General features: G+C 36.9%; 1 protein-coding gene across 3 annotated transcripts in view; it reads left to right on the top strand.

The window, feature by feature from the left end:
* bsk (mitogen-activated protein kinase dJNK) overlaps positions 1–25,298 on the top strand; it is a 42,190-nt gene extending 16,892 nt beyond the window's left edge. For 2 of the 3 annotated variants that reach the window (XM_019053645.2, XM_019053644.2), the window contains exons 3-9: positions 8,408–8,561; positions 11,567–11,696; positions 12,339–12,536; positions 13,131–13,395; positions 15,679–15,837; positions 17,908–18,032; positions 18,689–25,298. In XM_019053645.2, the coding sequence (XP_018909190.1) occupies positions 8,434–8,561; positions 11,567–11,696; positions 12,339–12,536; positions 13,131–13,395; positions 15,679–15,837; positions 17,908–18,032; positions 18,689–18,826 (1,143 nt within the window). In that variant the 5' untranslated portion in view covers positions 8,408–8,433 and the 3' untranslated portion in view covers positions 18,827–25,298. Of the gene's footprint in view, positions 1–8,407; positions 8,562–9,886; positions 10,071–11,566; positions 11,697–12,338; positions 12,537–13,130; positions 13,396–15,678; positions 15,838–17,907; positions 18,033–18,688 lie in introns of those variants that run through there. The other variant, XM_019053642.2, reaches the window with a different exon arrangement.
* The last annotated feature ends 116 nt before the right edge of the window (positions 25,299–25,414 follow it).

Raw genomic sequence — 25,414 nt, 5'->3', positions numbered from 1 at the left:
TTGTCTTTTCCAACCAAAAAACAGCCTCAGTGAAGCCCTCCAGCCGCACCCTCTCTAATTAAGGACGTCATTTTTGCAAACATGTAATTAGGAACGATAAATTACCAGCGGTGTCATGTGTAAAAGCTCTAGAGCTCTTCTCTGAGTAAAAACTCCTGCTGGCTTTGGGCGAAAAAAAAACATTGTCGGTGTTATACGGTACGGTTTTCTCCACATAGATGAAAACACCTGCAAAATTCAGTTCTTGGATTATGAATGCTCGCCCTAATATTCAAGTAGTTCGACATTTTTGGCGACTAAGTTTCGTGCCTGCATTGAAGTGCTTTTCTTTCCTAACCCACCATCGGGGAGCATGGGCGAAGGAAGGGCCTGCCCCCTGCCCCCATAATGGAGATGTTGCATGTGTGAGGAATTAGCGATTTGACCATTGATTCTTTTGAAAAAGTTCGCGAGAAACACGATGGTGCCACTGGTTTTCTCTGAAATCAACTCCCAAGCTCAAAAAAAGCTCTCGAGTTGAGGCCAAAATGGAGGGGATATCCCACGCTATCCTGAGAGTCCACCTTTACATCAAGACAAACTCTCCATGCAAAGATAGGGAGCAAATACATTGACAGGGCTGCCACTTTATTTGGGGACTCCAAAACTGAAAACACGGCAACCCTGCTAATGCATTTGCTCCCTATGTTTGCATGGAGAGTTTGTCTTGATGTAGAGGTGGACTCTCAGGATAGCGTGGGACATCCCCTCCATTTTGGCCTCAACTCGAGAGCTTTTTTTGAGCTTGGGAGTTGATTTCAGAGAAAACCAGTGGCACCATCGTGTTTCTTGCAAACTTTTACAAAAGAATTGTTAGTCAAATCGCAAATTCCTCACACATATAACATCTCCATCGAAAGTAAAATCATCTGACCCTTCCCGAAATTCTGGTAGTGGGAAAAAACCTTCGTCGAGGATCTGTATCTTTTTTAATGCAGAGTTTTCAATGAAAACATCGTTCTCGTTTGGTTAGTATTTTCAAAAATTTGCATCATGGAAGCCTCAGAAGGCGTCTAAATAGGGTTAAAATGTCAAACATTTTCCGGAGGTGGCCCCGCGAACCCCCCCCCCCCCCCTTGACTTCTGCGTAGACCCCTCAGTGGTAGGAGGGTGCTATTTTGGTGTCTCGCACAGGGTGCCTCAGACCCACAGACCGGCCCTTTATTCACTGCATCACATCGAATCATCAGAAGTGTCCGCATACAATGAGAAAATTGGCATCCTTTCAAGGGTGTCTAGATTCTTGCAGGTTCTTACTTGTGTCGCATATCGATGACGTAAGTGCGAAACCACGTCTTTCCATTCCGATATTTCAATATTTCTGTTCCTATTTTATTGATTTCGAAGAGAAACAAGCCGCAGTTCTAAGGCTTGAAATTTTTACAGAATATTCTGCTACAGAGAAAAAATAAAAGAGATGCACTCAAGAAATGACTTTGAATAGTTTCCCAAAGAGAATATAAAGTATGATAGGAAATCTGCAACGTCGTAAAGAGCTACGTAGATCAGCACTTCGGCCATCGATCTGTGCTACGTGTTTTCAGAATTTCGAAAAGTTTGAATCGCAACATTCAAGTGACGAGACTGTTGCGCACGCAATGCACGAAGGGCAACGCTTGAAGTATCTAGTCCAGTTTGCAGGCGTTTTCTTGTTTTACCGTAGTGTATTTGTTACCGTTCGCAGTGAAAGCAACCCCGCCTAATGCTCAGAGAGGATCATGAAGAACAATAATTATTGGACTTCATCTTGCGATCGGGAGCTACAATTTCTTTCTCATCTGTAAAAACACTTCAGTGCACAGGGAAACTAATGCACATACATACGTTGTTACATGGTACATAATATGTACGTTGTTCCTAAACTGAGTCAGAAATTGTAGTTCCTAATTTCAAAATGCAGTCCACTTTTTACTTAGTCAGATCGTAGAATCAGAGTTTAAGTTTTCAACGGGAAACGATTTATGGTTTTTCATTCGAAGTTCAGCTCCCATATTTTAACGGACAATCTATTCTGCCGTGCTAAGGAAACACGCCGTATGAGCCTTCGGGCGTTGCCAAATTTCCTTTGATAAACACGAATTTCCTGGTAAACTTATGAATATTTGTCTTCCAATTTTTCATATAATTTAGTTCGCAGTTTCGCCGAAAGTCCCTGACAATTTCAAGGGAAAATATTCATAACTTTCCTCAAAAATAAACATTATACTGAAGGAAATTTGGCAACTTTCGAATGTTCATACGGCGTTCTTCCTTAGCAAACGGCAGTAAGTCTTTGTTTACACGAGAACGGTCGTGCTGATTCGTTTGAAACTTGGATGGAATATCCTCTGTGTCGCAAGCAAGTTGCCTATTTTTCAAGTAATCCGTAGCGGTATTCAAAGTTTCATTCATGGTCCCGGCTCAGCGGTGTAATATCCAGTGGCGCCTAATTTTAGACACCCATCTCCCATTTTCAGGCGACTTTCCGCATAGCAACTGTCGAAATTAGAACAGCCACTCTTTTCCGCGTATTTTCCACATCTATCGACGTTTCCCCGATCTCACCGTAAGTTTGATGGTATTGTTCACAGGGTTGCCACAGTCAGGGAAAACCGGGAAATGTCAGGGAATTTTAAAAAGTCAGGGAAAACCGGGAAATGTCAAGGAATTTTAAAAAGTCAGGGAAAACCGGGAAATGTCAGGGAAAATGACGAAAATGTCAGGGAAAATTTGTTAAATCCATTTGCTTTTGCTTTCTAGAATGGGTTTGAGATTTTGAACAAGAAATTTTGCCTGAAAACTATTTTCAGTCATGCCTTCTTAACCATCTGTCAGATCTTCAACTGTCAGGGAACTTTACCAAAATGTGTCAGGGAATTTCATTTTCTAAATTCTGTGGCAACCCTGCCGTTCAGGGTGATCCAAAGGTTTGGCACCATCAGCATTCGGCATCGCCCCTGTAACTTCTAAACAAATTAAAGTAGAGACTTGAAATTTGTGAATGCTCCTAAGTCGCAAGAACCGACCTTTCGGGCCCTCAAAATTGTAAGCGATTCTCCCCGGAAGGAGGCAAGAACCCTAGCGGTATTAGGGGTAACGCGGGACTTTATTAGATGCTGATTGTGCTATGTTAACAAGAAAGCAATAAATATAGATTACATTATCGGAAGAGTAGGATACGAAGAAGAAGAAAAGGAGAAGGAACTATAATAGGACGTATTTCTATCAAACGGAACTACGTGCACTGAGACATGAGCCCTGAGACCCACAATAATATGTGCATAAGAGGACTCACGTCAGAATGCACATAGTTCCGGTTGATAGAAATACGTCCAATTATTGTTCCTTCTCCTTTTCTTCCCATGCTTTTTCTCTCTTTCTGTCTTCCGATTTCTTCTTTGTTCCCACTTGTCGACGTATGCCAGGAAGCTCCATGACCTGAGTTCGTCAGAGTGGGATAAAATTGTTCAAACATTTCTTAAGGCACTCACGAAGAACGGCGCACAGTGGATCGAGGTAATAGGAGAGGTCGGACAACATTTGAAAACTTTAAAACCTTATATTTCCGTTTATACAAAATTTTGAGGTTCTAAAAGTGGTTTCATCGGTTTCTTTTTCATTTCTTCGGTGAAATTTTCATTTTGGAACACCCCTCAAAATTTAAAATGTGACGAACTAAACATAAAAATTTACAATTTTAGTGCAAAATCTCGTGTCCGATCTCCATGATTGTCTCGATCCACCTTACGGCAGGAGAAGTCCCGGCAGGTATAGTTAGCAACATTGTTTTTCATCCTAAAAAAAAAGAAAATATTTTAGGTGTGTCTCACCTGAAATTGATTGTTTTACATAATTTAAATGGAGGAAAACTAGCGTTGCTGAGTTTGAAGTAGCATTGGTCTACATTAAGGTGCTGCGCAAGAGGGAAGGGGTAAGGGAAGGGTAACGATTAAAATTTTGAAAATTGGACCTGATCGCTCAGGAAGGATGGGGGAGGGTTAGATTCTTGGCAGCCTTTCGTTGAAAAATCTATGAACGAACAACCCATGTGGGTAGCTTTTCCTTGTCGCCAGATTCATTCATAGTGGACCTGACCAGTATTCTTCCTTCCTTCTAAGCCACCTCGGCCGAAAAACCCTATTCTTCGGAGCCATCTACAATTTTTTAGGAGCCAGATCAGATCGACTTTCTGCATTTGCATCATCCATCAGCACACAGTGAATCGAGTCAATAGGAGAGGTCTGACAAAATTCGGAAACTTTAAATGCTTATGACTCCGTTTATACAAACTTTAGAGGTGTTAAAAGTGGTGTCATTGGTTGCCTCGTGAAATTTTCTTCCCGAAACACCCCTTGAAATTTAAAATGTGACGAAATAAACATGGAAATTTGCAGTTTCAGTTAGAAAGTTGATGGGCGACCTCTCTGATTGACTCGATCCACTGTGCGGCGTAAACCGACGGTACACATGCATTTTTTCAAGGTGATTACTCGTTACGGGTGCTCTTCAAGGGTTAAACAAGGGTTTGACGGAAATACCCGTCGGTAAATACGTAGCCCTGTCCGTTGATCACGGAAAGAAAGTTGGTATAAATACACGGAAGAACAGAATTTTGGCAGCACTGCGAGGAGAAGCTGACCTCGAGAATTTTCTCAAGGAGCCTCTCGTTTCAGAAATGCACTTCGGATCTTGGTCTCCTTCTTTGCTCGTGAGGGTTGTAGAGAATTTTTAAATATTTGAAGGCACCAGAGGCTGCCAGGAGTTTATCATGATAAAAGTCTCCGCACGGGACCCCAACAGATTTCTAGTTCATCTAACAATCTTTATCAACTAAACGGGAGGTTCCTTCCGACTTCTCATGTCGATCTCTAGTCCTTGGCATCATTAAAACGGTAGCTAGACACTTCACCCAATTATTTTTACCCGATGCTTAGTTTGGCTGACAAATGAATCAGTGAGAACGAAAACACACCAACTCGAAAAAATGAAAACAATTGAGACACACACAAAACTGCACAAAAAGTGAAGAAGTTAAGTATCTAAGAAAAAGATTTTTGGTTTCGAAGGACAAGTACTAAAGGACTCTCGAAAGGTCCAAACTGGAACATATGCGCTAACTTCAATTAGTTCAGTGAAAATTGACTGTCTTTAATGAAAATTAAGCATTTTCGAGTCACAGAGGTGGTGTGTTTTCGTTCTCACTGATTCAAATGCAATCAAAGTTAAACTTTGACTGTGTTGCTCACGTAGCCTTTTAAACACAGCTACAAATATAAGACAAACGGAGCCAACACACCATGGAAATAGAGTAAGAGAAAGGACTCGTTTTGATGACGGCGCAGAGATACAACTATTCGTGCTTGATGGATGTCCGTGTTGTATCTGCAAAACTGAAGGCGCTAGGCGTGAACTCGCGATGCTCCGCTCTAGGCTGCCGATGATCTGTCGCTTGGTTCGAGAGAAAAGTTGGAAAAAACCAGACCCAAAAACGTATCTCCTATCTTCGGCTGTGTTTAGCCCTAGCAGCACTACTACAAATAAGACAGACGGAACCAACACAACGTGGAAATAGAGCAAGGGAAAGGTCGCGCGTTGATGATGGGGCAGGGATACAACTATTCGTGTTTGATGGATGTCCGTGTTGTATCTGCAAAATTGAAGGCGCTAGGGCGTGAGGCGTGAGCTCGCGAAGCTCCGCTCTAGGCTGCCAATGATCTGTCGCTCTGGTTCGGGAGAAAAGTTGAAAAAAACCAGACCCCAAAAACGTATCTCCTATCTTCGGCTGTGTTGATATTAGATTTTTTTCAATTTGATGTCTTATTATTTTTTCAAGTTATATTTGTAGACCTACATCTCAAGTTCGGATGCACCGGCCGCATAATACCTGCGGGGCACGTGTTGTCAGCGATCCTTTGGTTAGTTTGACCCGGCTTTGGCATCGAAGGGTTGCATTTCATTATTTTGGCGAAATCTTAGCACCTATGTCTTTGCTCGTAACTGGACTAAGTAAACTCATTTTAATCAATTACCAAGTACTAAGTAAACTATTGGTTCAAATAACATTGTACAAAAAACTGTCGGACAAACCTAAAGATGGACCACAAACATTTGGACCAAACAAAATGTGGTAAAGAGTCTGGCCACCATTAATACTATTGCTCCGTTTACTTTTATGTGATGTAAATCTATGATTGTAAGCCTCGCCTAGAATCGATCTATTAAAGCTTTTATCACACGATCAAATTAGAGCTTTCAAACAGGCTCGTCTATGGCATGGTCGCGACTGTTGCCTTCTGATTTGGTCGGGGCACATAGATCAGACCTTGAAGTTTTCAAGGAATTTCGCGCAAAACTGCCTCGGAGATTATAAAATTAGTGCCACTTTGAGTGCCTCTACTTGGATCGTGTAACAGGGGCTTATTGGTTTTAAATGAGGGCGGAAATAATGTTACCCACGCAAGAATTGCCTACCGGGCTGGCATTTTCTTAAACTGTCAGGGACCACGCCGTGTGAACATCCGAGCGTTATTCCAAATTTTCCCCTGTACAATTTTTTTTTTTTTTGCCATAAAGGAAAGTTATTATAATATTTTCCCCCTGAATATTCAGACACTCTTGATGCAATTGTGATTACAATTCCCTAGAAAAGTATTCCCGAGTTTCCCTTAAAATTCCTGTTTTATCACAAGAACTTTTGCAAACTCCAATGGCTCATACGGCGTTCTCTCTTTCCAGTGGCGTGGCGTGAATTAGGATGTATCGATTGTTACACCATTTAAACCCATGGCAAAGAATCGATTATGAAGGTGTTCGCTGCGAACATTCTGTTTATCGATCCTTTCCATAGGTTTAAATGGCATAACAAGCGAAATATCGCAAAGCACGCCACGGTCTCTTTCGGTCCTTCGGATCATCCTGAACGAGGAACTGAGTTTCCCTTCATCTTGATGATTATGCAATTTGAGCTACTTTTACGTCGAAATAGTCGTATCGCGAATTTTGCCTCCACAATGCAGAGATTTTTGAAGGCGATCCTTTCATAATTTCAGGCGGATTGAATTCGGGGCCCTGGAACTCGGTTCCTTCTCGCTTGCATGGTCAAGTTTGAAAATGTTCCATTCATTTTAAATTCTTGTTCGAGCCATAGATAATTTGCTAATAGATTACCTTTTCATCAGAACCATTCTCTTTTATAGCCGTGCAGAAATTGCAGAATGGCGCATGGCAAGGAACTTATCGAAATTCCTAGCATTTCTTTCATTTCTTGTATTGTTAATTTTCTTTCAGTCTAAGAAATCCTCGTTTCCTAAACGAAGGAACGCAACTCTATTCCAAGGTTGCAAAATTGGCCCAATCAATCCAATTTTTTACAGGAATGTACCTACGCAATTTTTGTTGAAAATTTGTCTGGTTTCTATATGAGATCAGAAGGAAAATCCGTGAAATTTACAGTTAGAAATTCCCAAAATTCTCCCGTTAAAAGTGCAACTTGCGCGGGAAAATTTGGCAACATTGAAATGTAGTTACGTTCTTTCGTAAGGGACAGGGTCGCCACAGTCAGGGAAAACCCGGAAATGTCAGGGAATTTTAAAAAGTCAGGGAGAATGACGAAAGTATCAGGGAAAATTTGTTAAATCGCCTTCATTAATTTGCTTTCTAGAATGGGTTTGAGATTTCGAACCACAAATTTTGCCTAAAAACTATTTTCAATTATGCCTTCTTAAACATCCGTCACATCTTCAATTGTGAGGGAATTTCATTTTCTAAATTCTGTGGCAATCCTGAAGGGGACAACCTCGGAAGCTTTTTCTAATCACCATTCATTTAGGAAGGAAACCGCCGATTAATTTCCTCAGAACCACCGATTCTCTTTTTTGACGAGGCGACACAGAATACAAGGTCAATTATTTCTGTCGGGATTTTGATAATTCCTCTTTAGTCTCATTGCCAGTTACTCGACGAGTTGCTTTCCCCCGGTTTTAATTCAAGAACTAGTTGTTTTCTTTCATTGGAAATGAGATTTTTTTTTTTTTTTGTATCTTTACCACCGCCCTTCTCATCACGTATACATAATTATATACGTTTATATTTTTGAGAGAGCAAACAAATTCCCCTGTACGTCAGGTGTTCAATGTAGGTAAAAATTTGGTTTACATTTCTCTCGCACGTACCTTTTTTAAGAGCGGGGGATTAAAAAACACCCCCCCCCCCTTGGACCCTTTTGTCAGGTGATGCTACCAGTGACCATGTTGCCTAATCATTTGAGACCTCTGATCTCATTCAAGCGTGGCGTTATCTTCCTTTGAACGATGCATCAATCTCTCCGAATTTGTCTTTTTTTATGATTCCAATTTTTTCTTAAATCACATCTTGTTTTGCATTGTTTTAGAATTGGTGGAGTCTACTAAATTTCGCATGCCGTTCCTCAGTCCAAAAATGTCTTCTCGGCTCTACACTGTGGAGGTCGGAGACACCAAATTTACCATTTTAAAACGTTACCAAAACTTGAAACCGATTGGATCTGGTGCACAAGGCATCGTTTGGTAAGAATACTATTTTCTATTATTATCAACTGTCAGTTTTCTGTTTTCATTAGTAGATTTGCCCAGTGGGAACAAAGTAGTGTTCTACCGAGGAGCTAGTGTTTCTATCAGGATCACGTGACTCGTTGATAAAGCCTAAATCTTCTGGGATTTTCAGTATACTCGGCTAGCTCTAAGACAGTTTTCGAATCCTCACTTAATTTTCATTTCCTTTGCAAGCAATCTTTCAGCACCTCTTTATGCATTTCAGTATTTTGCAAATTTTACAAGTTTTCTTTTTAGTTACATCCGTATGATTTATCTATTTAATTTTTTTTAAATTTTATTTTTTGAATACATCAATTCTTTGAAATTCATAGAGTTATACCTAAGCCACTCAAGTAGAATTTCATGGTATTGCCCTTTGCTAAACTTTACCTTACCCTTTTATTCCTGTAATAATTCTATGGTTTGTGTAAATTTCTTGAAAATTCCTGAAAACGAAAGCAGTGCTAGATGATATATTTAGTTTCCCACACATTTTTCATCCGGAGAAAATAAGTTTTGTCCCTAAATTTGCTTTTTTTATCGGAGAGAACTTTATTCTGTGGAAAAAGCTACTTTTTTATTTTTTTGCATTGTTTCCGATAAAATAATCATGCATTAATTGGTTCGAGTAATCTGTATTGCTCTTTATTTATTTGTGGTCTAAAACCGTGTGAAAGCTAACGGGGTTTTGGATTAGACTTTAATTAGATTTCTCATGGTAACATATTTATTTTTTGAGGAAATCTACGAGCATATTTCCTTGAAATGTTCAGATATTTCAGAATAAATTGTATATAAAATCCCCTAGAAAATGAAAAGAAAAATATTCACTTGTCCCCCTGAGAATTCATGTTTTACTAAGGGAAACTTGGCAACGCCAAACAGCCCTTACGGCGTTCCTCTTCAGCAAGACAATATAAACCAGTACTTAAGCGTGGGAAGATATTATTGTCTTGGGCCATTCTCAATAATAAGATGAACAAATTCTTATTTTAAACAAATCAGCAATAATGTTTCCACTCCCACCCCCTTACGGGCAATTTGCTCGTTTCAAATTTGAATTTTTATTTCACATCCTCATCAACAAATAAGCCTTTTTTCACACAGAATAATCTTTGTCCTTTATTATTCTCTCCTTGTTATTAGCTTCTGGCAGAAAGTTCCTGGGCCAATTTTCCTCAATTTTTATTCTTTTTTCCAATATTTATTTCCTTGTTAGCTTCTTTTTATTTTTATTAGTTTCGCATTTTTTGGTTTGATGTTGCTCTACAGTATCTATTTTGATTTTTCACTTTTAGTTGTGCCAAAATGGTAGGTCATGGCATGCCTGTATTCAGTTGTTAGCCGTATGTTTGATAGAATGCAAAAATCCAAGCTAATGGCAGTATTCTACTCTATGTTATTTGGTGACTCTGAATTTAAAATCCCTGAACGGTATACAGATCTCAAGCCAATAGGATTAGGAGCACAGGGAATGGTTTGGTAAGTATCCATCCAGTCTTCTATCAGGTTTAGCATGTACAAAAATATTACAACTCCCATTGAATAAGTTGACACTTGTGTTCTCCAAGTGACAACGCTCGCCTTTTGGGCTTCCTTTTTCATCTTCCTCACTTTACTTATACTTATTATTCGCTTTCAGGAGTCAGTTGAAATTTCAATCCTTGTATTTATTCTCAGTTCTAAACTTTAAGTTCAATCTTTTGAATGTACCCTTTTCACAGTAGATTTTCAATTGCCTTCTTTCCTGTTTTTTTGTTCTGATACTTTCTCTCATGAAAGACTTCAACAAAATTGGTTGTATCAGAATTATCTCTAATATCAGAGGAGAGATTATTTTGCTAGTGAGGATTTTGGTAGAGATTAAAAAGGTGGAAGACCAGCTGCATGTTTAGTTGATGTGCTTCCAGGGATTTGAGTATTCTACCAGTGAATTGAATGCAAGATAATAGTAATGGACTGCCGCCAAGCTCAGGAGGTCCATATTGGCCTGTAGCAAGATAACTCCTAACAAATGTGGATACTTCTACCTCGGGAAAAAGACTATCTGCTGGACCTGATTGTTCAAAATCACGTTTATTTGAATGGAAAATTTTTTCACAGTCAGCCTGATTTCTCTTGGATTTTCGTCAATTTTCAAGATTTATTGATTATATTAGCACTTTGATGCTCCGAAATGTCAAAGTTCTTTAAGTTTCAGCAAGATTAAATTGGTAGGTCTCCGAGAAATTCACCTCAGAAATTTCTCCAATGCTTTGCTTATCGACGTGTTTTCGCGCCTTTAAAATCGCGTGACCAATCAGAAAATGGACTTTTCACCTCCAATGGTTTCTTATGCAGTGCTCGATATAATGCATTTTGTGGATAATCCATTTCTAGATCGGTCAATCGCTTTCCTGTGCAAAACGGAAATGCAAGTACCCGCTTTTATTCCAGGTTACCATAGCCTATGAAAAGAGTGTTTATAATTTCCCATTATGGGTACGAAATTGCTTTTCAAATAATAGTAGCTAGGTTTTAAGTAATGACTTTTTTAATGAGCACGTCGTACATTTGTTCATGATTAGTGTGACTTTCAACTTTGAGTGAGTGTATAGTGGTTGTTCTCTTGGTTGATGCAAACGTATATCAGTACTAGTATGATCTACTTGTCAATACCTTTCAGCCTACGTAAATCTTTGCATGAGGAAAAGATGAAAATTTTTCTTGCCTATATTCTCTAGAGAATATAGGCAAGTTTTCCATCTAGAATTTCAAGTAATTTCACCTCACAACCAATTAATATCTGTTGATTTTTAAGAATTAGATTTTTTTTACCTTTTATAATTATTCGTTTGGATAATGGCTTCATTGATGCGCGAGTTATTTTTCAGGTGCTCAGAATGTTTACCATGATAGCCAATTGATAGTGCACTTTTACAATTACTCTAGTTTTGAAATGAGCCCTTTTCCTAAGAAATGTTTTTTTATTTTTTCAGCGCTGCATACGATACCATTACCCAACAGAATGTTGCCATCAAAAAGTTATCGAGACCTTTCCAAAATGTTACTCACGCGAAGCGTGCTTATCGAGAATTTAAGTTAATGAAACTTGTCAACCATAAAAATGTAAGTATGCTCTTGGATGATTTCATTCCACCTTCACTTTTCAGTCACTCAAAAAGAAACATCGGTTTAAATATCGTCTCCCTCTCTCCTCTTGATAGAGACCAAGTTAAAATTTTTTTGAATAATTATTTGTTAAATCAGTTCAATATAGTTCTTTCTGTTTTTGAGTTTTCGATTCTCCTGTTAGAAGGATCCTTTCTTTCTCAAGGTGTTAATTCTATTCCTCCATTTAAAGTGCGTTTCTTCAGCAGAAATTAAGCGATGGATAGAATGTACCTACATTTAAATGCTCAGTACAGGATTGTTGTTTGTGAAGTTGCCAAACTCTTTTCTAAAGACAAGATTTACCTGTTTTCTTTTTTTCTTTTGCCTTTTTCTGATTAAGTTTTTTTAAAGCAATGGTGGAAATGCTGCAGAAAGAATAGGGTTTTGCTGAATACAGATGCTGCGTTCATAGTAGAGGAAGGGTTAAGTAAAAACAAAATTAGTGTAGCTACATCTTAATGCCCTGCATAGTATTGTTGTTTGTAAAGTTGTCAAACTCTCCTCGAAGGACTTCCCATGTCTTTTTTTTTTTTTTTTTTTTTTTTTTTTCCAAAAAGTCTACAAAACTGAATAATAATTCTGCTTGATATCCTACAGATTATTGGATTACTCAATGCTTTTACACCACAAAGAACTCTAGAAGAATTTCAAGATGTTTATTTAGTGATGGAACTGATGGATGCAAATCTGTGCCAAGTTATACAAATGGATCTAGATCATGAGCGGATGTCTTATCTCCTCTACCAAATGCTGTGTGGGATTAAACATCTTCACGCAGCTGGTATTATTCATAGGGTAAATAAAACTTTATTCTACCCTGTCTATCCTGAGGGCTTGTTTCCACAAGATGTTTCTACTGAATTAATGGACTACTAGACATACTAAGAAATTCAGCACTACCAGATTTTGTTGAACATATCACAAATTTCCAATATTAACTCATGAGTAAGAAATGAACATGCTGGTTCAGAGCGCTGGTGGAAACATCATTTTAAGAGAGGCTGGTAACCGTTAAAATATCCTAATTTTTCATAAATTCAGCCGCTGTGCAGTTTATCTTCCAATTATTGGCCTAGCTTCACTTCAAAATCGGTGGTAGATCAGGATTGCTGGCAGTCTGGAAAACCGCAAAGTCAGGGAATTAAGAAATTTTGGAGTGATGAAATGCTGGAAAAGTCAGGGAATTTGAAGAAAAAGATATTAAAGCAACCCTGTAAGGATCTTAGGTGAGGTTGCATTGTAATTGGCTGTCATACCAGTAAATCATCCTACAGAGCTCATCTCTGCCACTACCTCTTAGTTTTTAGTTTCAAAACAGTTTCTGCAAACTGATGTGTCCATATTTGAGACTTGTATGCTCGTGGTAATTATATCCTTTTGTATTTGCAGGACCTAAAGCCAAGCAATATAGTTGTAAAGTCAGACTGTACTCTAAAAATACTAGACTTTGGCCTTGCAAGAACTGCGGGTACAACTTTCATGATGACACCATATGTTGTGACTCGGTATTATCGAGCACCGGAAGTAATCCTGGGAATGGGTTACAAAGAAAATGTTGATATTTGGTCCGTTGGTTGTATAATGGGCGAAATGATTCGAGGTGGCGTTCTCTTCCCTGGCACTGATCACATTGATCAATGGAATAAAATTATCGGTAAGTCTCGCATTGGTCGCTCTCTTTGATCCTTCTGTTGTCTCCTTAATGCGATGAGAAATCTCTACTTAATATTGAAGGGCATTGAAGGCACTTAATAGAAGTTACTAATCAAGATGAAAAAAGCCTTTAATAGTATCGTCACAACGGATCAGTAAACTATGAACGAATTTTGACTTGCAAATACATTTCTCCAAAGGTAAATGACACTTACAATACGATGTGCATATGCAATATGCAAAAAAGTAACTCAGAAACCGAGAGTAGTTCAAAAGTGCAATGTTTCCGCAAATGAAAAATGCTTTGGTTTTGCGCCAAACCAAATGATACCTTTTGGCACCAATCAGAAGCAAGCAAGTATTTCTAAGACTCTCAAATGTCCCTCTACTCCTTACAGACGATGACGATTAAAAAGTCTAAACTTTATCTTCAGAATCAATGAATGGAATCTCATATACAAGGTGTAACAACTAAGTGGCGACAAACTTTCAGGGGTTGTTCTATTGCTCAAAACAAACAGAAAAGTCCTGCACCAAAATCCTCTAAGATGCATGGTTCTCAGTGCATGGTCAGATGCATGGTTCAGTTACGGGGAGTTCAATTTTTGAAAAAAAAATACTGTATGTGTTCGGTTATGATGTACGTCACGTACGAAAATACGGTATTTTTTTTTAGCGGTCTAACTCCATTAGGAGGGGTTTTACAAAACAAAAAAACGAAAGAACCTTTTTTTGAGCTCTTGATGATTACTTTACGAAACCACAATTGTTTTTGGGTTCTGACAATTAGTATAGTCGTTGTGACATCACAACCAAACACGCACAGTATTTTTTTCAAAAATTGAACTCTGTATAACTCGAGAACCATGCATCTTAAAGGATTTTGGTACAGGACTTTTTTGTTTGTTTTGAGCCATAGAACAACCCCTGAAAGTTTGTCGCCCCTTAGTTGTTACACCCTGTATGTTATCTGTAATGAAGGAGCTACAGCTCCACATTGAAATACATATGTTTTATTTTAACAAACAGCTGTGAGAAATGAGAGGAGAAAGCGAGTTGACTGACTGTAGAACAGCACTCCCATCATTTTCCCGCCATTCCGGCGCCTCTTAAATTCCTTGAAGTCTTTGGACTTTTTAAAAGCGGGCTTGTCCGGGATTTTGGCTCCAGAAATACACAATGAATCACCTCACAATCTACTCACCTGCTACAAATAGAATATTAAATATAAAACAAGGTTTAGTGAACCATTTTCACCCCAGTGTTTCACCGCAGTGTTTCACTGCTGCCTCAATGACACATTTTTAATGTGGCTGCAAAAAACAATCTTCAAAAAATTCTTCCAGTAGACCCAGTTTTGAAGTTAATTTTCTTTTCAAGGCTGGTTTTGAAATAAAGGATGTGTCCCATTATGGAGGGTATTTTGGCTCTAACTTTGGTCGAAAATTGAAACAGCTTAGAATAATGTGGTGTATGGTCAAATCGACTCTTAATCATCTACCCTGTGAGAATTGGTCCTTATTTGAGGTGTTTTTGAAAGGTTTTTGTCTGATTTACCAGCGCAAAGTAGTGAAGTTTTGCAGTTTTCTCGAATAATTGCTTATTTTCGGTCCTAAATTAGATTGTTTCCGTATGAGCACAAGCAACTACCACTTTCTCCTTTAAGTTGTAATGGGTGTACTAAAGATTAACATATTCGAATATGAAAGTGGTAGTCCCTTTCGCTGGCACTTAAAAGTGAACTTATGTCACTTTTCACGATCCTGGAAAATAAATTGGTATATGAAACTTATTCGAATTTTGTGTCAATGTTTTCAATTTCTATAGTTGCAAAAGTAACCCAATAAGTCTGAGAATAGTTTTTGAAATAATTAACAATACTTAGGTCCTTAACAATATTGGTTAATTGGTATTGGTAATTAGGTCCAATAACAATTAACAATACTGTAGTGCATAGTCCGTTTGATGGGCACACAGTGGTCAAGCTAATCAGCGCACAGTGAACGGTAATCAGCAGGTAATTGGCATAATCACTGAACTTCAACTGCTGGCAATTCCTTAGAGATACAACCGGTTCAGCTCAAATGAGTGTTTCTCAGTGTTTTACGGTCTAAACTAAAAGGCTAGCATACTTAGACCCTCAAACCTTTTGGGCCAAAAAAACTCCCCTTAATGGGACACATCCTTTATTCCGTTTATTATTATTATTATTTATCAGAAAAATCGTCTCTTTCATCAGTATTTGACCATATTCTACAACTAGCATGTCTCTTTTTCTCATCAGAACAACTTGGCACTCCGTCTGCAGAATTCATGAAAAGGCTGCAGCTCACGGTTCGAAATTATGTTGAAAACCGGCCGAGGTACCCCGGGTATTCTTTTGACCGACTATTTCCAGATGTCTTGTTTCCGTCTGATTCTTCTGAGCACAATAAATTGAAAGGTAAAGTTTCTAACTTCAGGATTCAATTCTTTCTTCTTATTCTTTTTTGGATGTCAATGCAGCTTACTCAATGAGTGTGAAAGTTTAAAAATATAGAAATGTAATTTCCTAGGTTCGCTTACTTGGCTCTTGAACGAGGACAGTTAATTGTTTATTCGACTTGTCTCTCTAGTTTTATCGCCAATGCTGAGTTATTGTAAAAATCAAGGCTAAATTTTTTTTAAATAATGTCAAGTGCTTGAACTAAAATGGTAATTAATTGTAAGTGAAGGTTTTGAAAGTTCAGTTTTGAAATTCGGTTTTGAAATTACATTAATTGATTGATAACTCTATGTTTCATGCAAAGAAACTTCCAGGCGAATCATCGCATGCTGAAAGTTTTTGGAGACTAGAAATTTGTTGGCAATCGAAAATATGCCTTTACAAAAATTAGAGACGCTCCTCAACTCAAGTTTCTTTAAAATGACTCGTGATTCCCCTCCACTGAACGCTGCTCAAATAATAATACTAGTCCCTGATCGTCAAAGGTTGCAGTTCACAGCAAAATTCCTTTAATTAATTATTCGTTTATCAAACATCTCTCTCAAGAATTTTTCAGATTGGGACAGGTTAAGATACCTTGTAGAGCTGTAAGCCTTGTTGAAACTATTTCTTACTTTGTCAGCAAGTTAAGACAAGATGTCGCCCAAATTGGCACTATGTAATATATTCATTTTTGATGTCTAATTGCACTGACATATATCTCAACAATTAGCCTTCCAATCAGCAACCAACTTCCACATGGAATAAGTAGAAATTTTGGATGTAGTGCCTCTAAAGTTAGCAGCTTTTTATCACAGTATTTTCCCAAAAAATGTCAGATTTGATTGGAGGTTAAATGCAACCAACAGAGATACTCTCTAGGGTATTTTTAGGCTATTGTAATACCTTAAAGACCGAAGTATGGCCTTCAGTTATGGCGATCATCTGTCAATCAAATGCGTTTCAGTCAAGGCGAATTTAATTAGAATTGATGATGTAGACCTTAACCAGGGTTCTCATTTTTCCCGGCCAAACCTCCTTGGTCAAACTCAGATCACGAGGGTCATACTGTGCTGGTAAAGAAATCTCACTCACAAGGGGAACTTCCCAAGTTGCCGCCTTCGATCGGGCTGAAAAAATTCGTACAAACTCTTTGTATGAATCTGTTGGAACCGTTTTTTTTGTTTTTTCCAATGCGCTCTGGAAACACCCTAAAATAATTCCGAAAAGTCTTGTTTTGAGTGCGCGTCGGACACCCAGTGACTCCGCGCCGGGAGGGCTAGGCTAGGGGAAGAAATGCTCTCGTGGATGTATGCAGTTTAGCAGTTCCCTTCACACAGCAGGTGATGGCTCTATGGTAGAGCGTTGAACCGTAGCAGACTATGCCAGGGTTCGAATCTAGGGCTTTTTGACTCCTATTTTACGATCAAATTCTATTTTCTCATACATTTTCAGCAACAGCGCTTCACATGAAATCACATTTAATACATTGGAACTCATGTAACCTCCATTAATTTACAACCATCACCAAACACAAATTAATCAATGATCAGTAACTTCTTCAATTAGAATTATAGCTGATTTTTTTTTTTTTTTTTTCAAATCAAAAAACATCAAAAGTCACAGATTTTAAAGCTCTTACTTCTATGCTTCTTTCAAAAATACATATATGCGATCATAAACCTATTGCTGAAACTTTTCTCTCTTTTAGATTTGCTTCCTTCTTTTGATTTTTCACATATGAAATCGAACTTTTGCCGGGTTTTCGGAAAAGTTTTTATCGACTTAAGCAGCTTTTCTTTCCCGACTCAAGTCACGAATTCATCTTAGTTGTAGGATTTTGTATTTCTTTTTATGGCAGGGTCTAGAGTCCAAAGAAATTTTTGACTCTGGTAGTGTTTCATCTTAACCGTAGTTTGACTCAGCAAGATTTCATTGTATTCAGCTCAAAAAACTGTTGATAAGTTCCCCTGTTTTGACTTTAGCTTCAGCGGATGTATCAATTATAATGTGTGTGCATCTCATAACCAAGATTTTTTCATTTTGCAGCAAGCCAAGCTCGTGACCTGTTATCCCGAATGCTTGTCATTGATCCTGAAAAACGGATCTCCGTGGATGACGCTCTGCTTCATCCGTATATCAATGTATGGTACGATGAGGGAGAAGTTAATGCTGTAAGTTAACTTTTTCTTTTCTCTCTCAGCAATTCATTTTGAAATTTACTTTTTGTTTATCTATTCCATTGCTCAAATTATCTATTTTTTGCGAAGACCCAAGTTGCATATTCTCATAATAAAGAATTTATCTCAGCGCATAGAGAAATTTTACTTTTTCACTCTCCTTGTGGGTAGAGGAAGTTAGGAGTATTGTCATCTTTTAAAAAAAATGTAAAATTTCATAATTTCTAGGCAGTTTAAGATGCCTGAAGTCAAAACCCATACCTATCTCCATACGCCCAGTGTCCTTGAAAATATGTGTACTGCCATATCTTAAGGTCTGGTTGTTCAATTTCATTCAAAATGGTCATAGAAGACCATATTTATGTCGCCTTATGCATTCCAAGTGATTTCGGAATGCGCCAAAATTTAAGAGGGGGGGGGGGGGACAGAAACAAGAAATAGACCAAATAACCAAAATTCACAGGGTGACCAAGACTGTAAATTTTGAACAAATGCCTTTAATTCTTTGAGAATTGGCGTCAAGCACCACCAGTATCATCTCTCAAAGTTAACCTATTAAGGGCCAAGACATTTTGTTCTTTGCTCTTATGTATTCTCGTTAGGTTAACTAAGAAATGACCGTAATTTGATTTCCATAAATCTCCTTTCAGCCTGCACCTGGCCCATACGATCACAGCGTCGATGAGCGAGAACACACTGTTGAGCAGTGGAAAGAGCTCATTTACCAAGAAGTGATGGAGTATGAAACTAGCCACGCATCAACGAGTCCGTCTATCGAAGACTCCTAACGATAACGTATGCCGCAGTTCCACTTCAACATTCCTTTCATTCTTGTTGTGAAAAAAAGTTTTAACGATGTCGGTAGAACCCTCTCTCGTGGAGTCCGGCATTTGGCGGAAGTTGCACCAGTAGTTCACTTCCTGGGAGTCTTCTCTTGTCCCGCATAGTCAAAATGTTCACTTCTCAAATTGATATCGCTGCAATTGTACTTAATTTCTCTCAGTACCTCGTAAATTTAAACGGTGTTGTCCATATTTCCATTATGTGCTAGCAAACCAAGTACGTATAAATCTTCGCAATCGCTGTTAACACTCAGTATCAGTTATAAATTAAGTAACTTTAAGCTCAGCAAAAATTTATACCTCAGAGTTTTTGTCTCTTCGTACTGAAGAGACTTAATTTTGTCTTAATCTCTTTGAAATCAATATCTCTAAGAATGTTTTCTCTTTTCCAAAATAGTTGGATAAACTGTATGTACCGATTACTCTACAAATTTTTAATTCCTAGTTACTGGCTCTGTCTCTGTTCAGTACTGCATGCTCTTATTAGGATGTATTAGATTAATAGTCAGTATTTTCATACAGTCAAATGTCAGCTCAATTCGAATGGACCCAAAAAATATTACCTGTCAAAGAAGGGGCAATCTCTCAGAGGAATGCTATTTCAGTAAAATTGGATGGAACCTAAACATCTTCCTAAACTCAGGTCCGATGAGGCGTTTCATGATTTTGTGCTCAAAATCATGCTTTTGTGCTGATTTTGCGATTTTCAAAGTTTTTGTATTAAACCTGAGTAAAAATGGAAAATAAGAAAATGTGTGCCTCTGTTTTGGCATCCCAAAACTTATCTTTATTTATTTCTTCAAGCAAGATTAAATTAATTTATAAGCATGACATTAAGCAGAACATACATTACAAGACCTGAAGTTAACACCAAAACTTTCAATGTAGAAAATAGGGCTTTGTCTGTTTGGAAAAAAATGATGAAAGTTTTGAGCACTGCAGTTCATGATTACTGGTATGTGATGGTGCAATATGTATTTTGTGGCAGTGGCTTTATTTAACACGTTCATTGCCAGGCCAGTCATCCTGACCTTTTTTTGTCGGTCAGGCTAGGTTAAAACAGTCTCAGTGATCGGCATTTTGTGCTGCACATTTCCATTATGCTCATGTTCAATAGAGGCACTGTTAATGGGTCTTGCACAGAATCATTTGTCAAGTACTAGTTACATGTGTAACTCAACAGGAAACGCAAGTGTTGCGGTAGTCATCAATAATGGCGGTTTGAAGCATTCTCGGTGTTTTTGCGCTTTTTCAGGCCCAACAGCAGCAATCGCATAGTAACATGTCAGCAGTGAACATGTTAAATCAGTTTCACAGAAAGACCCACTCCTTGAAGGATTTCCCCAACACATCAATTCTAACGATATTAAGCGTTAAGCGTCTGGCTATAAATTAGGTTTTTCATTAACTTTTCCAATAGAATTTGTCATTCTGTACTCCATTCAATGTAATTTTTTTTCTTCTCTCCTATTTTATACTAGAGTTTGTTTTTGCAGGTTGGGTTCCACATAAAAACTCCAAATTCTTCCAAGCTCTTCATTTTGACTGTGTAAGGAAAATGTATTTTCCTTTTTTTTGTGATATGTATACTCTGCGCAAGTGATTTTATTGCTAAGTAAATAAGAAGGAACTGCACAAAAGAAAGTCTTAAAAAACGATGAAAATTTATTCTAATCTCATTTGTGGAGTGGAGTTAAACTTAAAAAGGGAAAAGGTGTGCCTGTAAAGCGTAATTTTGACCCTAAATTTGGTCGGCAAAAATTCTTTGGTAAACTCTATTCAACATTTGTGATCAAGTATTTTCGTTTTATTACTACTATACATGATTGCTAATGGTTGAATGTCTAAAATGGCTTCTCCTCACATTTTTGCTGGAATACAGGTCTTTTCTCATGCAAATTCTATGAGCTATGAATCAGTATAAAAGACTTTTTTGCAGTTTTTTGGTACATTTTAAGGTGTAACGTGTGTCAAAATAATTGATATATCTGCTTGTACACGTACTTAAGAATTCTACTGTGTAAATTGACCATAAAAATTAAAATTTCCTCACAACTTGAATGAATTTATTCCAAGAGTTTGTTATATTTCTCAGCACTGTATATACGACCTAATCATATTATTTTTTAGCAAACTTCGCCAGTTTTTCAAGTGGTACATTAATTTTCAATAACTTTACCCTATCATACGTATTCAGTATTCTACCTTAAGTAATGGCCCCTCCAATGCCACAAGAATATTTTTGAAATTTTTCAAACTAGGACCATTAAGTAATGTCAGGCTTGACTGCCTAGCAACCGTCCCTTTTTAATGTAACATATTATACACTCAGATATCCCCCCTCCCTCCCACACACCCACACTTGTACTCACCAAGTCGTTTTTACTGGTGGACATACTGCGGCTCACTCTTTGAACACATTTCAAACCATACCAAAAACAAGAATCGTCCCCTAAATCATTTGTGAAATAAACTTTTGCAATATTTTGTAGGACCAACTGAGCATCAGTACTTGTGTGAAGTAGCTCCATTTAGTCAAACTAGGTACGCAATCAATCTGAAAATGCACCGAAGACAATTTTCTTTATTATTTCTCCTACCCTCTGACGATTTACAAGAGATGGGTCAACGGCGTAAGTACAAAAACGTGTATCTAAATTGTAACATTATAAAATCTCTGATTTTTTTTTTACATTTTCGAAAATAAAGTAACCAAAATTTCAATAAAATTTTTCGCTTATTTTCTTTTGAAGGAATAAATGATGAGTGGGGATTTGCAATGTTGTAATCGGAGGTATGCATTTTTTTTTACTTTAGCTATCAAGACAGTAGTTCGGTAGGGCTAAAAAAGGTCCTCGAAAGGCACTTCTCCTCAAGGAAAACCTCTCAGGCCCTTCAATAGCTGGATTAGTGAAAACTGCAAGTTCCTCAATAAAATGCTTCTTCTTCTGTCTATCCCCTGATACTGCTTGGGCTATTTCCTGATGTGAGCTAGGACAAAGAAAACATGTACCCAATTCACACACCGAAAAAGGGTGGTGTTGAGTCTTTAAATATTTTTATGAAGAGTTGCTTGCTCCTTTTACTCTGAATGTTCTTTATAATCATCGATAATGTACATAGCTCAATTTTTGAATGAACTTGAGACTGTTCTTTCTCTGTCTATTTCTTTCTTTCTTTCTCTTTTTTCTTTTTCTCCTAACTGATGTCTCCCCAGGGAACAGCGAGCTTGCAAAAGTCATTTTAAGTGTTCACCATATTTTCCCTCGATTGGTTAGTACGAAGAGTTTTTGTTAGTTTTATTTATTTATTTATTTATTAATTTATTCACAGGGGTGCTCAATGTGTAGGCTGCTCAGCTTATATCCTAAAGTCATGTAAAGGTATTTTCAACCACAAGATAAAGTATTAAATTCCATTTCTTAAATTTTTTCAAGGTTCTCTCATCTCAAAATATTCCTCACCCTCAGTATCGCTGCATTGGCTAGTTCTCTCGCCCGGCGAAATATTTTCTGAGCCTACGGAAGTCCCATTCCAAGCTATCTAACGTATCAAATTCTATCTCTTGATATATCCATCAGAAGAACTTTTCATGGAACCACACTTGACAGTCTCAATGACTATTGAAAAAAAAAGCGTTTCTCTGATCCAAAAGTTGAAAATCTCTGCTCATATTTCATTGTTTTTAGAAGAAAATCAACTAACAGTTATGATTGGAATTCTCTGTAAACTTTCTACACTCATTTGAATGTATTCACAGAAAATTGCAAGGAAATCTTTTGGTTATTCTCCTCTCAAAAGATCAGACACCATCTTGAGATTTTAAAATGTTGCACCGGAGATGCGCTTTTTTCGACTTGAGGCATCAATATTCAGATAGGTCTTTAAAGCTTCTAGGGGGTTTTCCCTCGTCTAAAAAGTTGTGTAACAATTTTGAAACACCGTAACCTAATTAATTTGGTTTTAATAACAGTAAAATCAAGAACTCACAACATTTTTTATGTAAGAATGATAGGAAAAGTCTCTTGTTAAATAGTCCTATTATGTTTTGCGAATGAAAAATACTAATTGAGCAGTGAACCGTTTCTTTTTCTCCATTTTTGTTTATGTTATCATCACTGTAACGTTAACCATCAAGAGGCAGACTTGAATTTTGTCCAGCGTATTCTTTTTTTAACAATTTTGTATTTTTTCAGTGCAAATTTACATCTTGGTTTTCTCCTTCTTCTTCTTTTTTTTCATTTTTTAAATCATTTTTTTATATCGTGTAAGTATTTTAAGGTGTATGATATGATGTTAAGTCTTACTTTTATTTATGTGTCCAAATTTTTGTAGTTTAATTGAAATTGTTGTAAAGTCGTTCGAGAGGGAAAGTATCAAAAATTGATAATTTTGTATTACTCATCACAGTGCTGCTTTTGTCTCTTTTTATTCTGCCTCAAATTACAATTTAACTCTTATGTGACTACTCTTTTATTTGGTGCAGGAAGACTATTATGACTATTGACTGGTTTTTATTTTGCCATAAAAATGTTAATTTTCTTACAATGTCAGAAGTATGTAATGGACTATCAGACAACGTCACAAAAGAAGCAAGACAACACTTGTTTTCTCATCAAAAGTTAATGTGGTGGACGCATCAAACTTTTTTAACTTGTGAGCAATTGGCAATTTCTTTATTGAACAGTTCAGGCATCTCGCTTGCAAAAAAAACCAAAGTCTATTTAAGCCAGATCAGGCGCTTAGCTAAAGTCAGTGCACTTTAATGAAAATAATTTTCTTTCAGTGCTGAATTTTTCTTGAAAAGTCGAAAACTGCTTTGTATCAAGGGAGAAAGATTTATCGTGAAAATAAACTCTAATTTTTAGCCAATCGTATGAGTTATTTTTTAATGGCTGATTTAACACATGTTGGCAATGATTTTTTTGTGACAAGGGAGCTCATATCAACTGATTTTAAATTCTACGCAATATTATGGTGAGGAAACAAGTCTTATCATGTTTTAATTGTACTAACCCTGTCTATCAATTTTCTCGCCTTTAACAGGATAAGAAGGAATTTCACAAATATCTGTGAAGAACTGTGCAATCTTTTCTGTGTTAGTCTTCATTTAAATTGAATTTTATTTTTTTTAGTTTCTTTTATTTCAATTTGTGCAGCAGATGAACTATTCCTCAACTATTTATTCCCTTCAAATGCATATGGAAGTTGTTATTTTTGCTGTCCTCTGAAGTCCATTATAAGAGGGCAAACACTTCCTCTTTTCCATGCCTCATTTGTTTTAAATGAATTATAAAGTCAAAATTTATTCTGTATAAAGTTTACTTACTCCTTCCTGCATCAGGTGGAGAAGAATTTATATATTTTTAAGCATATGATTTTATTGTACAATAAAACTTGTTATGCTGAAGAAAAAACAGAGTTTTTTTATTTTAAAGACTTCAGTTAATTAAATCTCTTTTTTTAAAAATATTATGAGGAGTAAAACTTTTTTCAACAAAAATTTTTAGGAACCTCATTATTAACTTGTATATTACTCACAAAATTTTCTCTTTTCTCAATCAATATATGCAAGACGCATCATAACCAAAATCAAGTGGTCGAAACCTGTCAACCACTGCTTGCTACTTTTGCTTTAAAATGCCCCTACGTAGAGAAGAAAACAATTGTATGATGGCTGTCACATCATTCATGATCCTAATCGTGAAACACTGCATTCCCTTTGATGATTTTTAGTGCAGATGACTATTTCATATACATTTGAAAATGTAATCAACCAAGTAAGCGCAACCATAGTTTCTTAATTTTTTCTAAGAAGGATTCTTCACATCGTTCAAATCTAAAGTGTTGTCTCCTGACTACCGAAAGAGCAATAATCATCACTCCTTTGTAATGTGATAGTATTTTCTTTGTTCTTTGTAATCTCTTTTATCTTTATTCTAGGAACAGAAGCATTGTTATTTTTTTTTCTTTTTTATATTTATCGCTGTTTTTTTTTTTCTTTGCAAAATTTACTCAATATTTAAGAGAGACATATGTATGTGTGTATTTATTGATTAAAATAAGAACACATTATTGTTTCAATCAACATTAGATTCACATCTACTTTTTACTTTTTCTTTTTGAATAGGTGACAACACTTTAATCATTAGGAGTTCCTTGGATTTGATCATACATTTTTGGATTGTATTGATACATTTTAATTAATTCTCAGATTGCTTGATAGCTTCTTTTATATGTAAACTGAGACTGTATTTTTCTTCTTAGTCAAGTACTGAAAAATTGCAATATACAATTGAATTTCTTATTTTTTTTCTTTCGTTTTCATCTGGATTGAGGACTGTGTACTGAAGTTCAAACTATTTATTTATCACCTTTACTTTTGTTGTAATAATGAAAATAAAATTAGTGATAACCAGTTAGTTTCACCTTCTTTCCCTTGTTAAAAAAAATACAAGCGAAGAACATTTTACATTGCAAACCGTGGCACTTAGTAGTAAGCTGCACAAAGCCATATTTTGAGGAACACGTTAA

This window comes from Bemisia tabaci, chromosome 3, assembly GCF_918797505.1.
Source record: "Bemisia tabaci chromosome 3, PGI_BMITA_v3".
NCBI classification, from domain to species: Eukaryota; Metazoa; Arthropoda; class Insecta; order Hemiptera; family Aleyrodidae; genus Bemisia; species Bemisia tabaci.
Note: the sequence above shows the minus strand (reverse complement) of the source record. Positions and strands in the feature narration are given on the sequence as shown.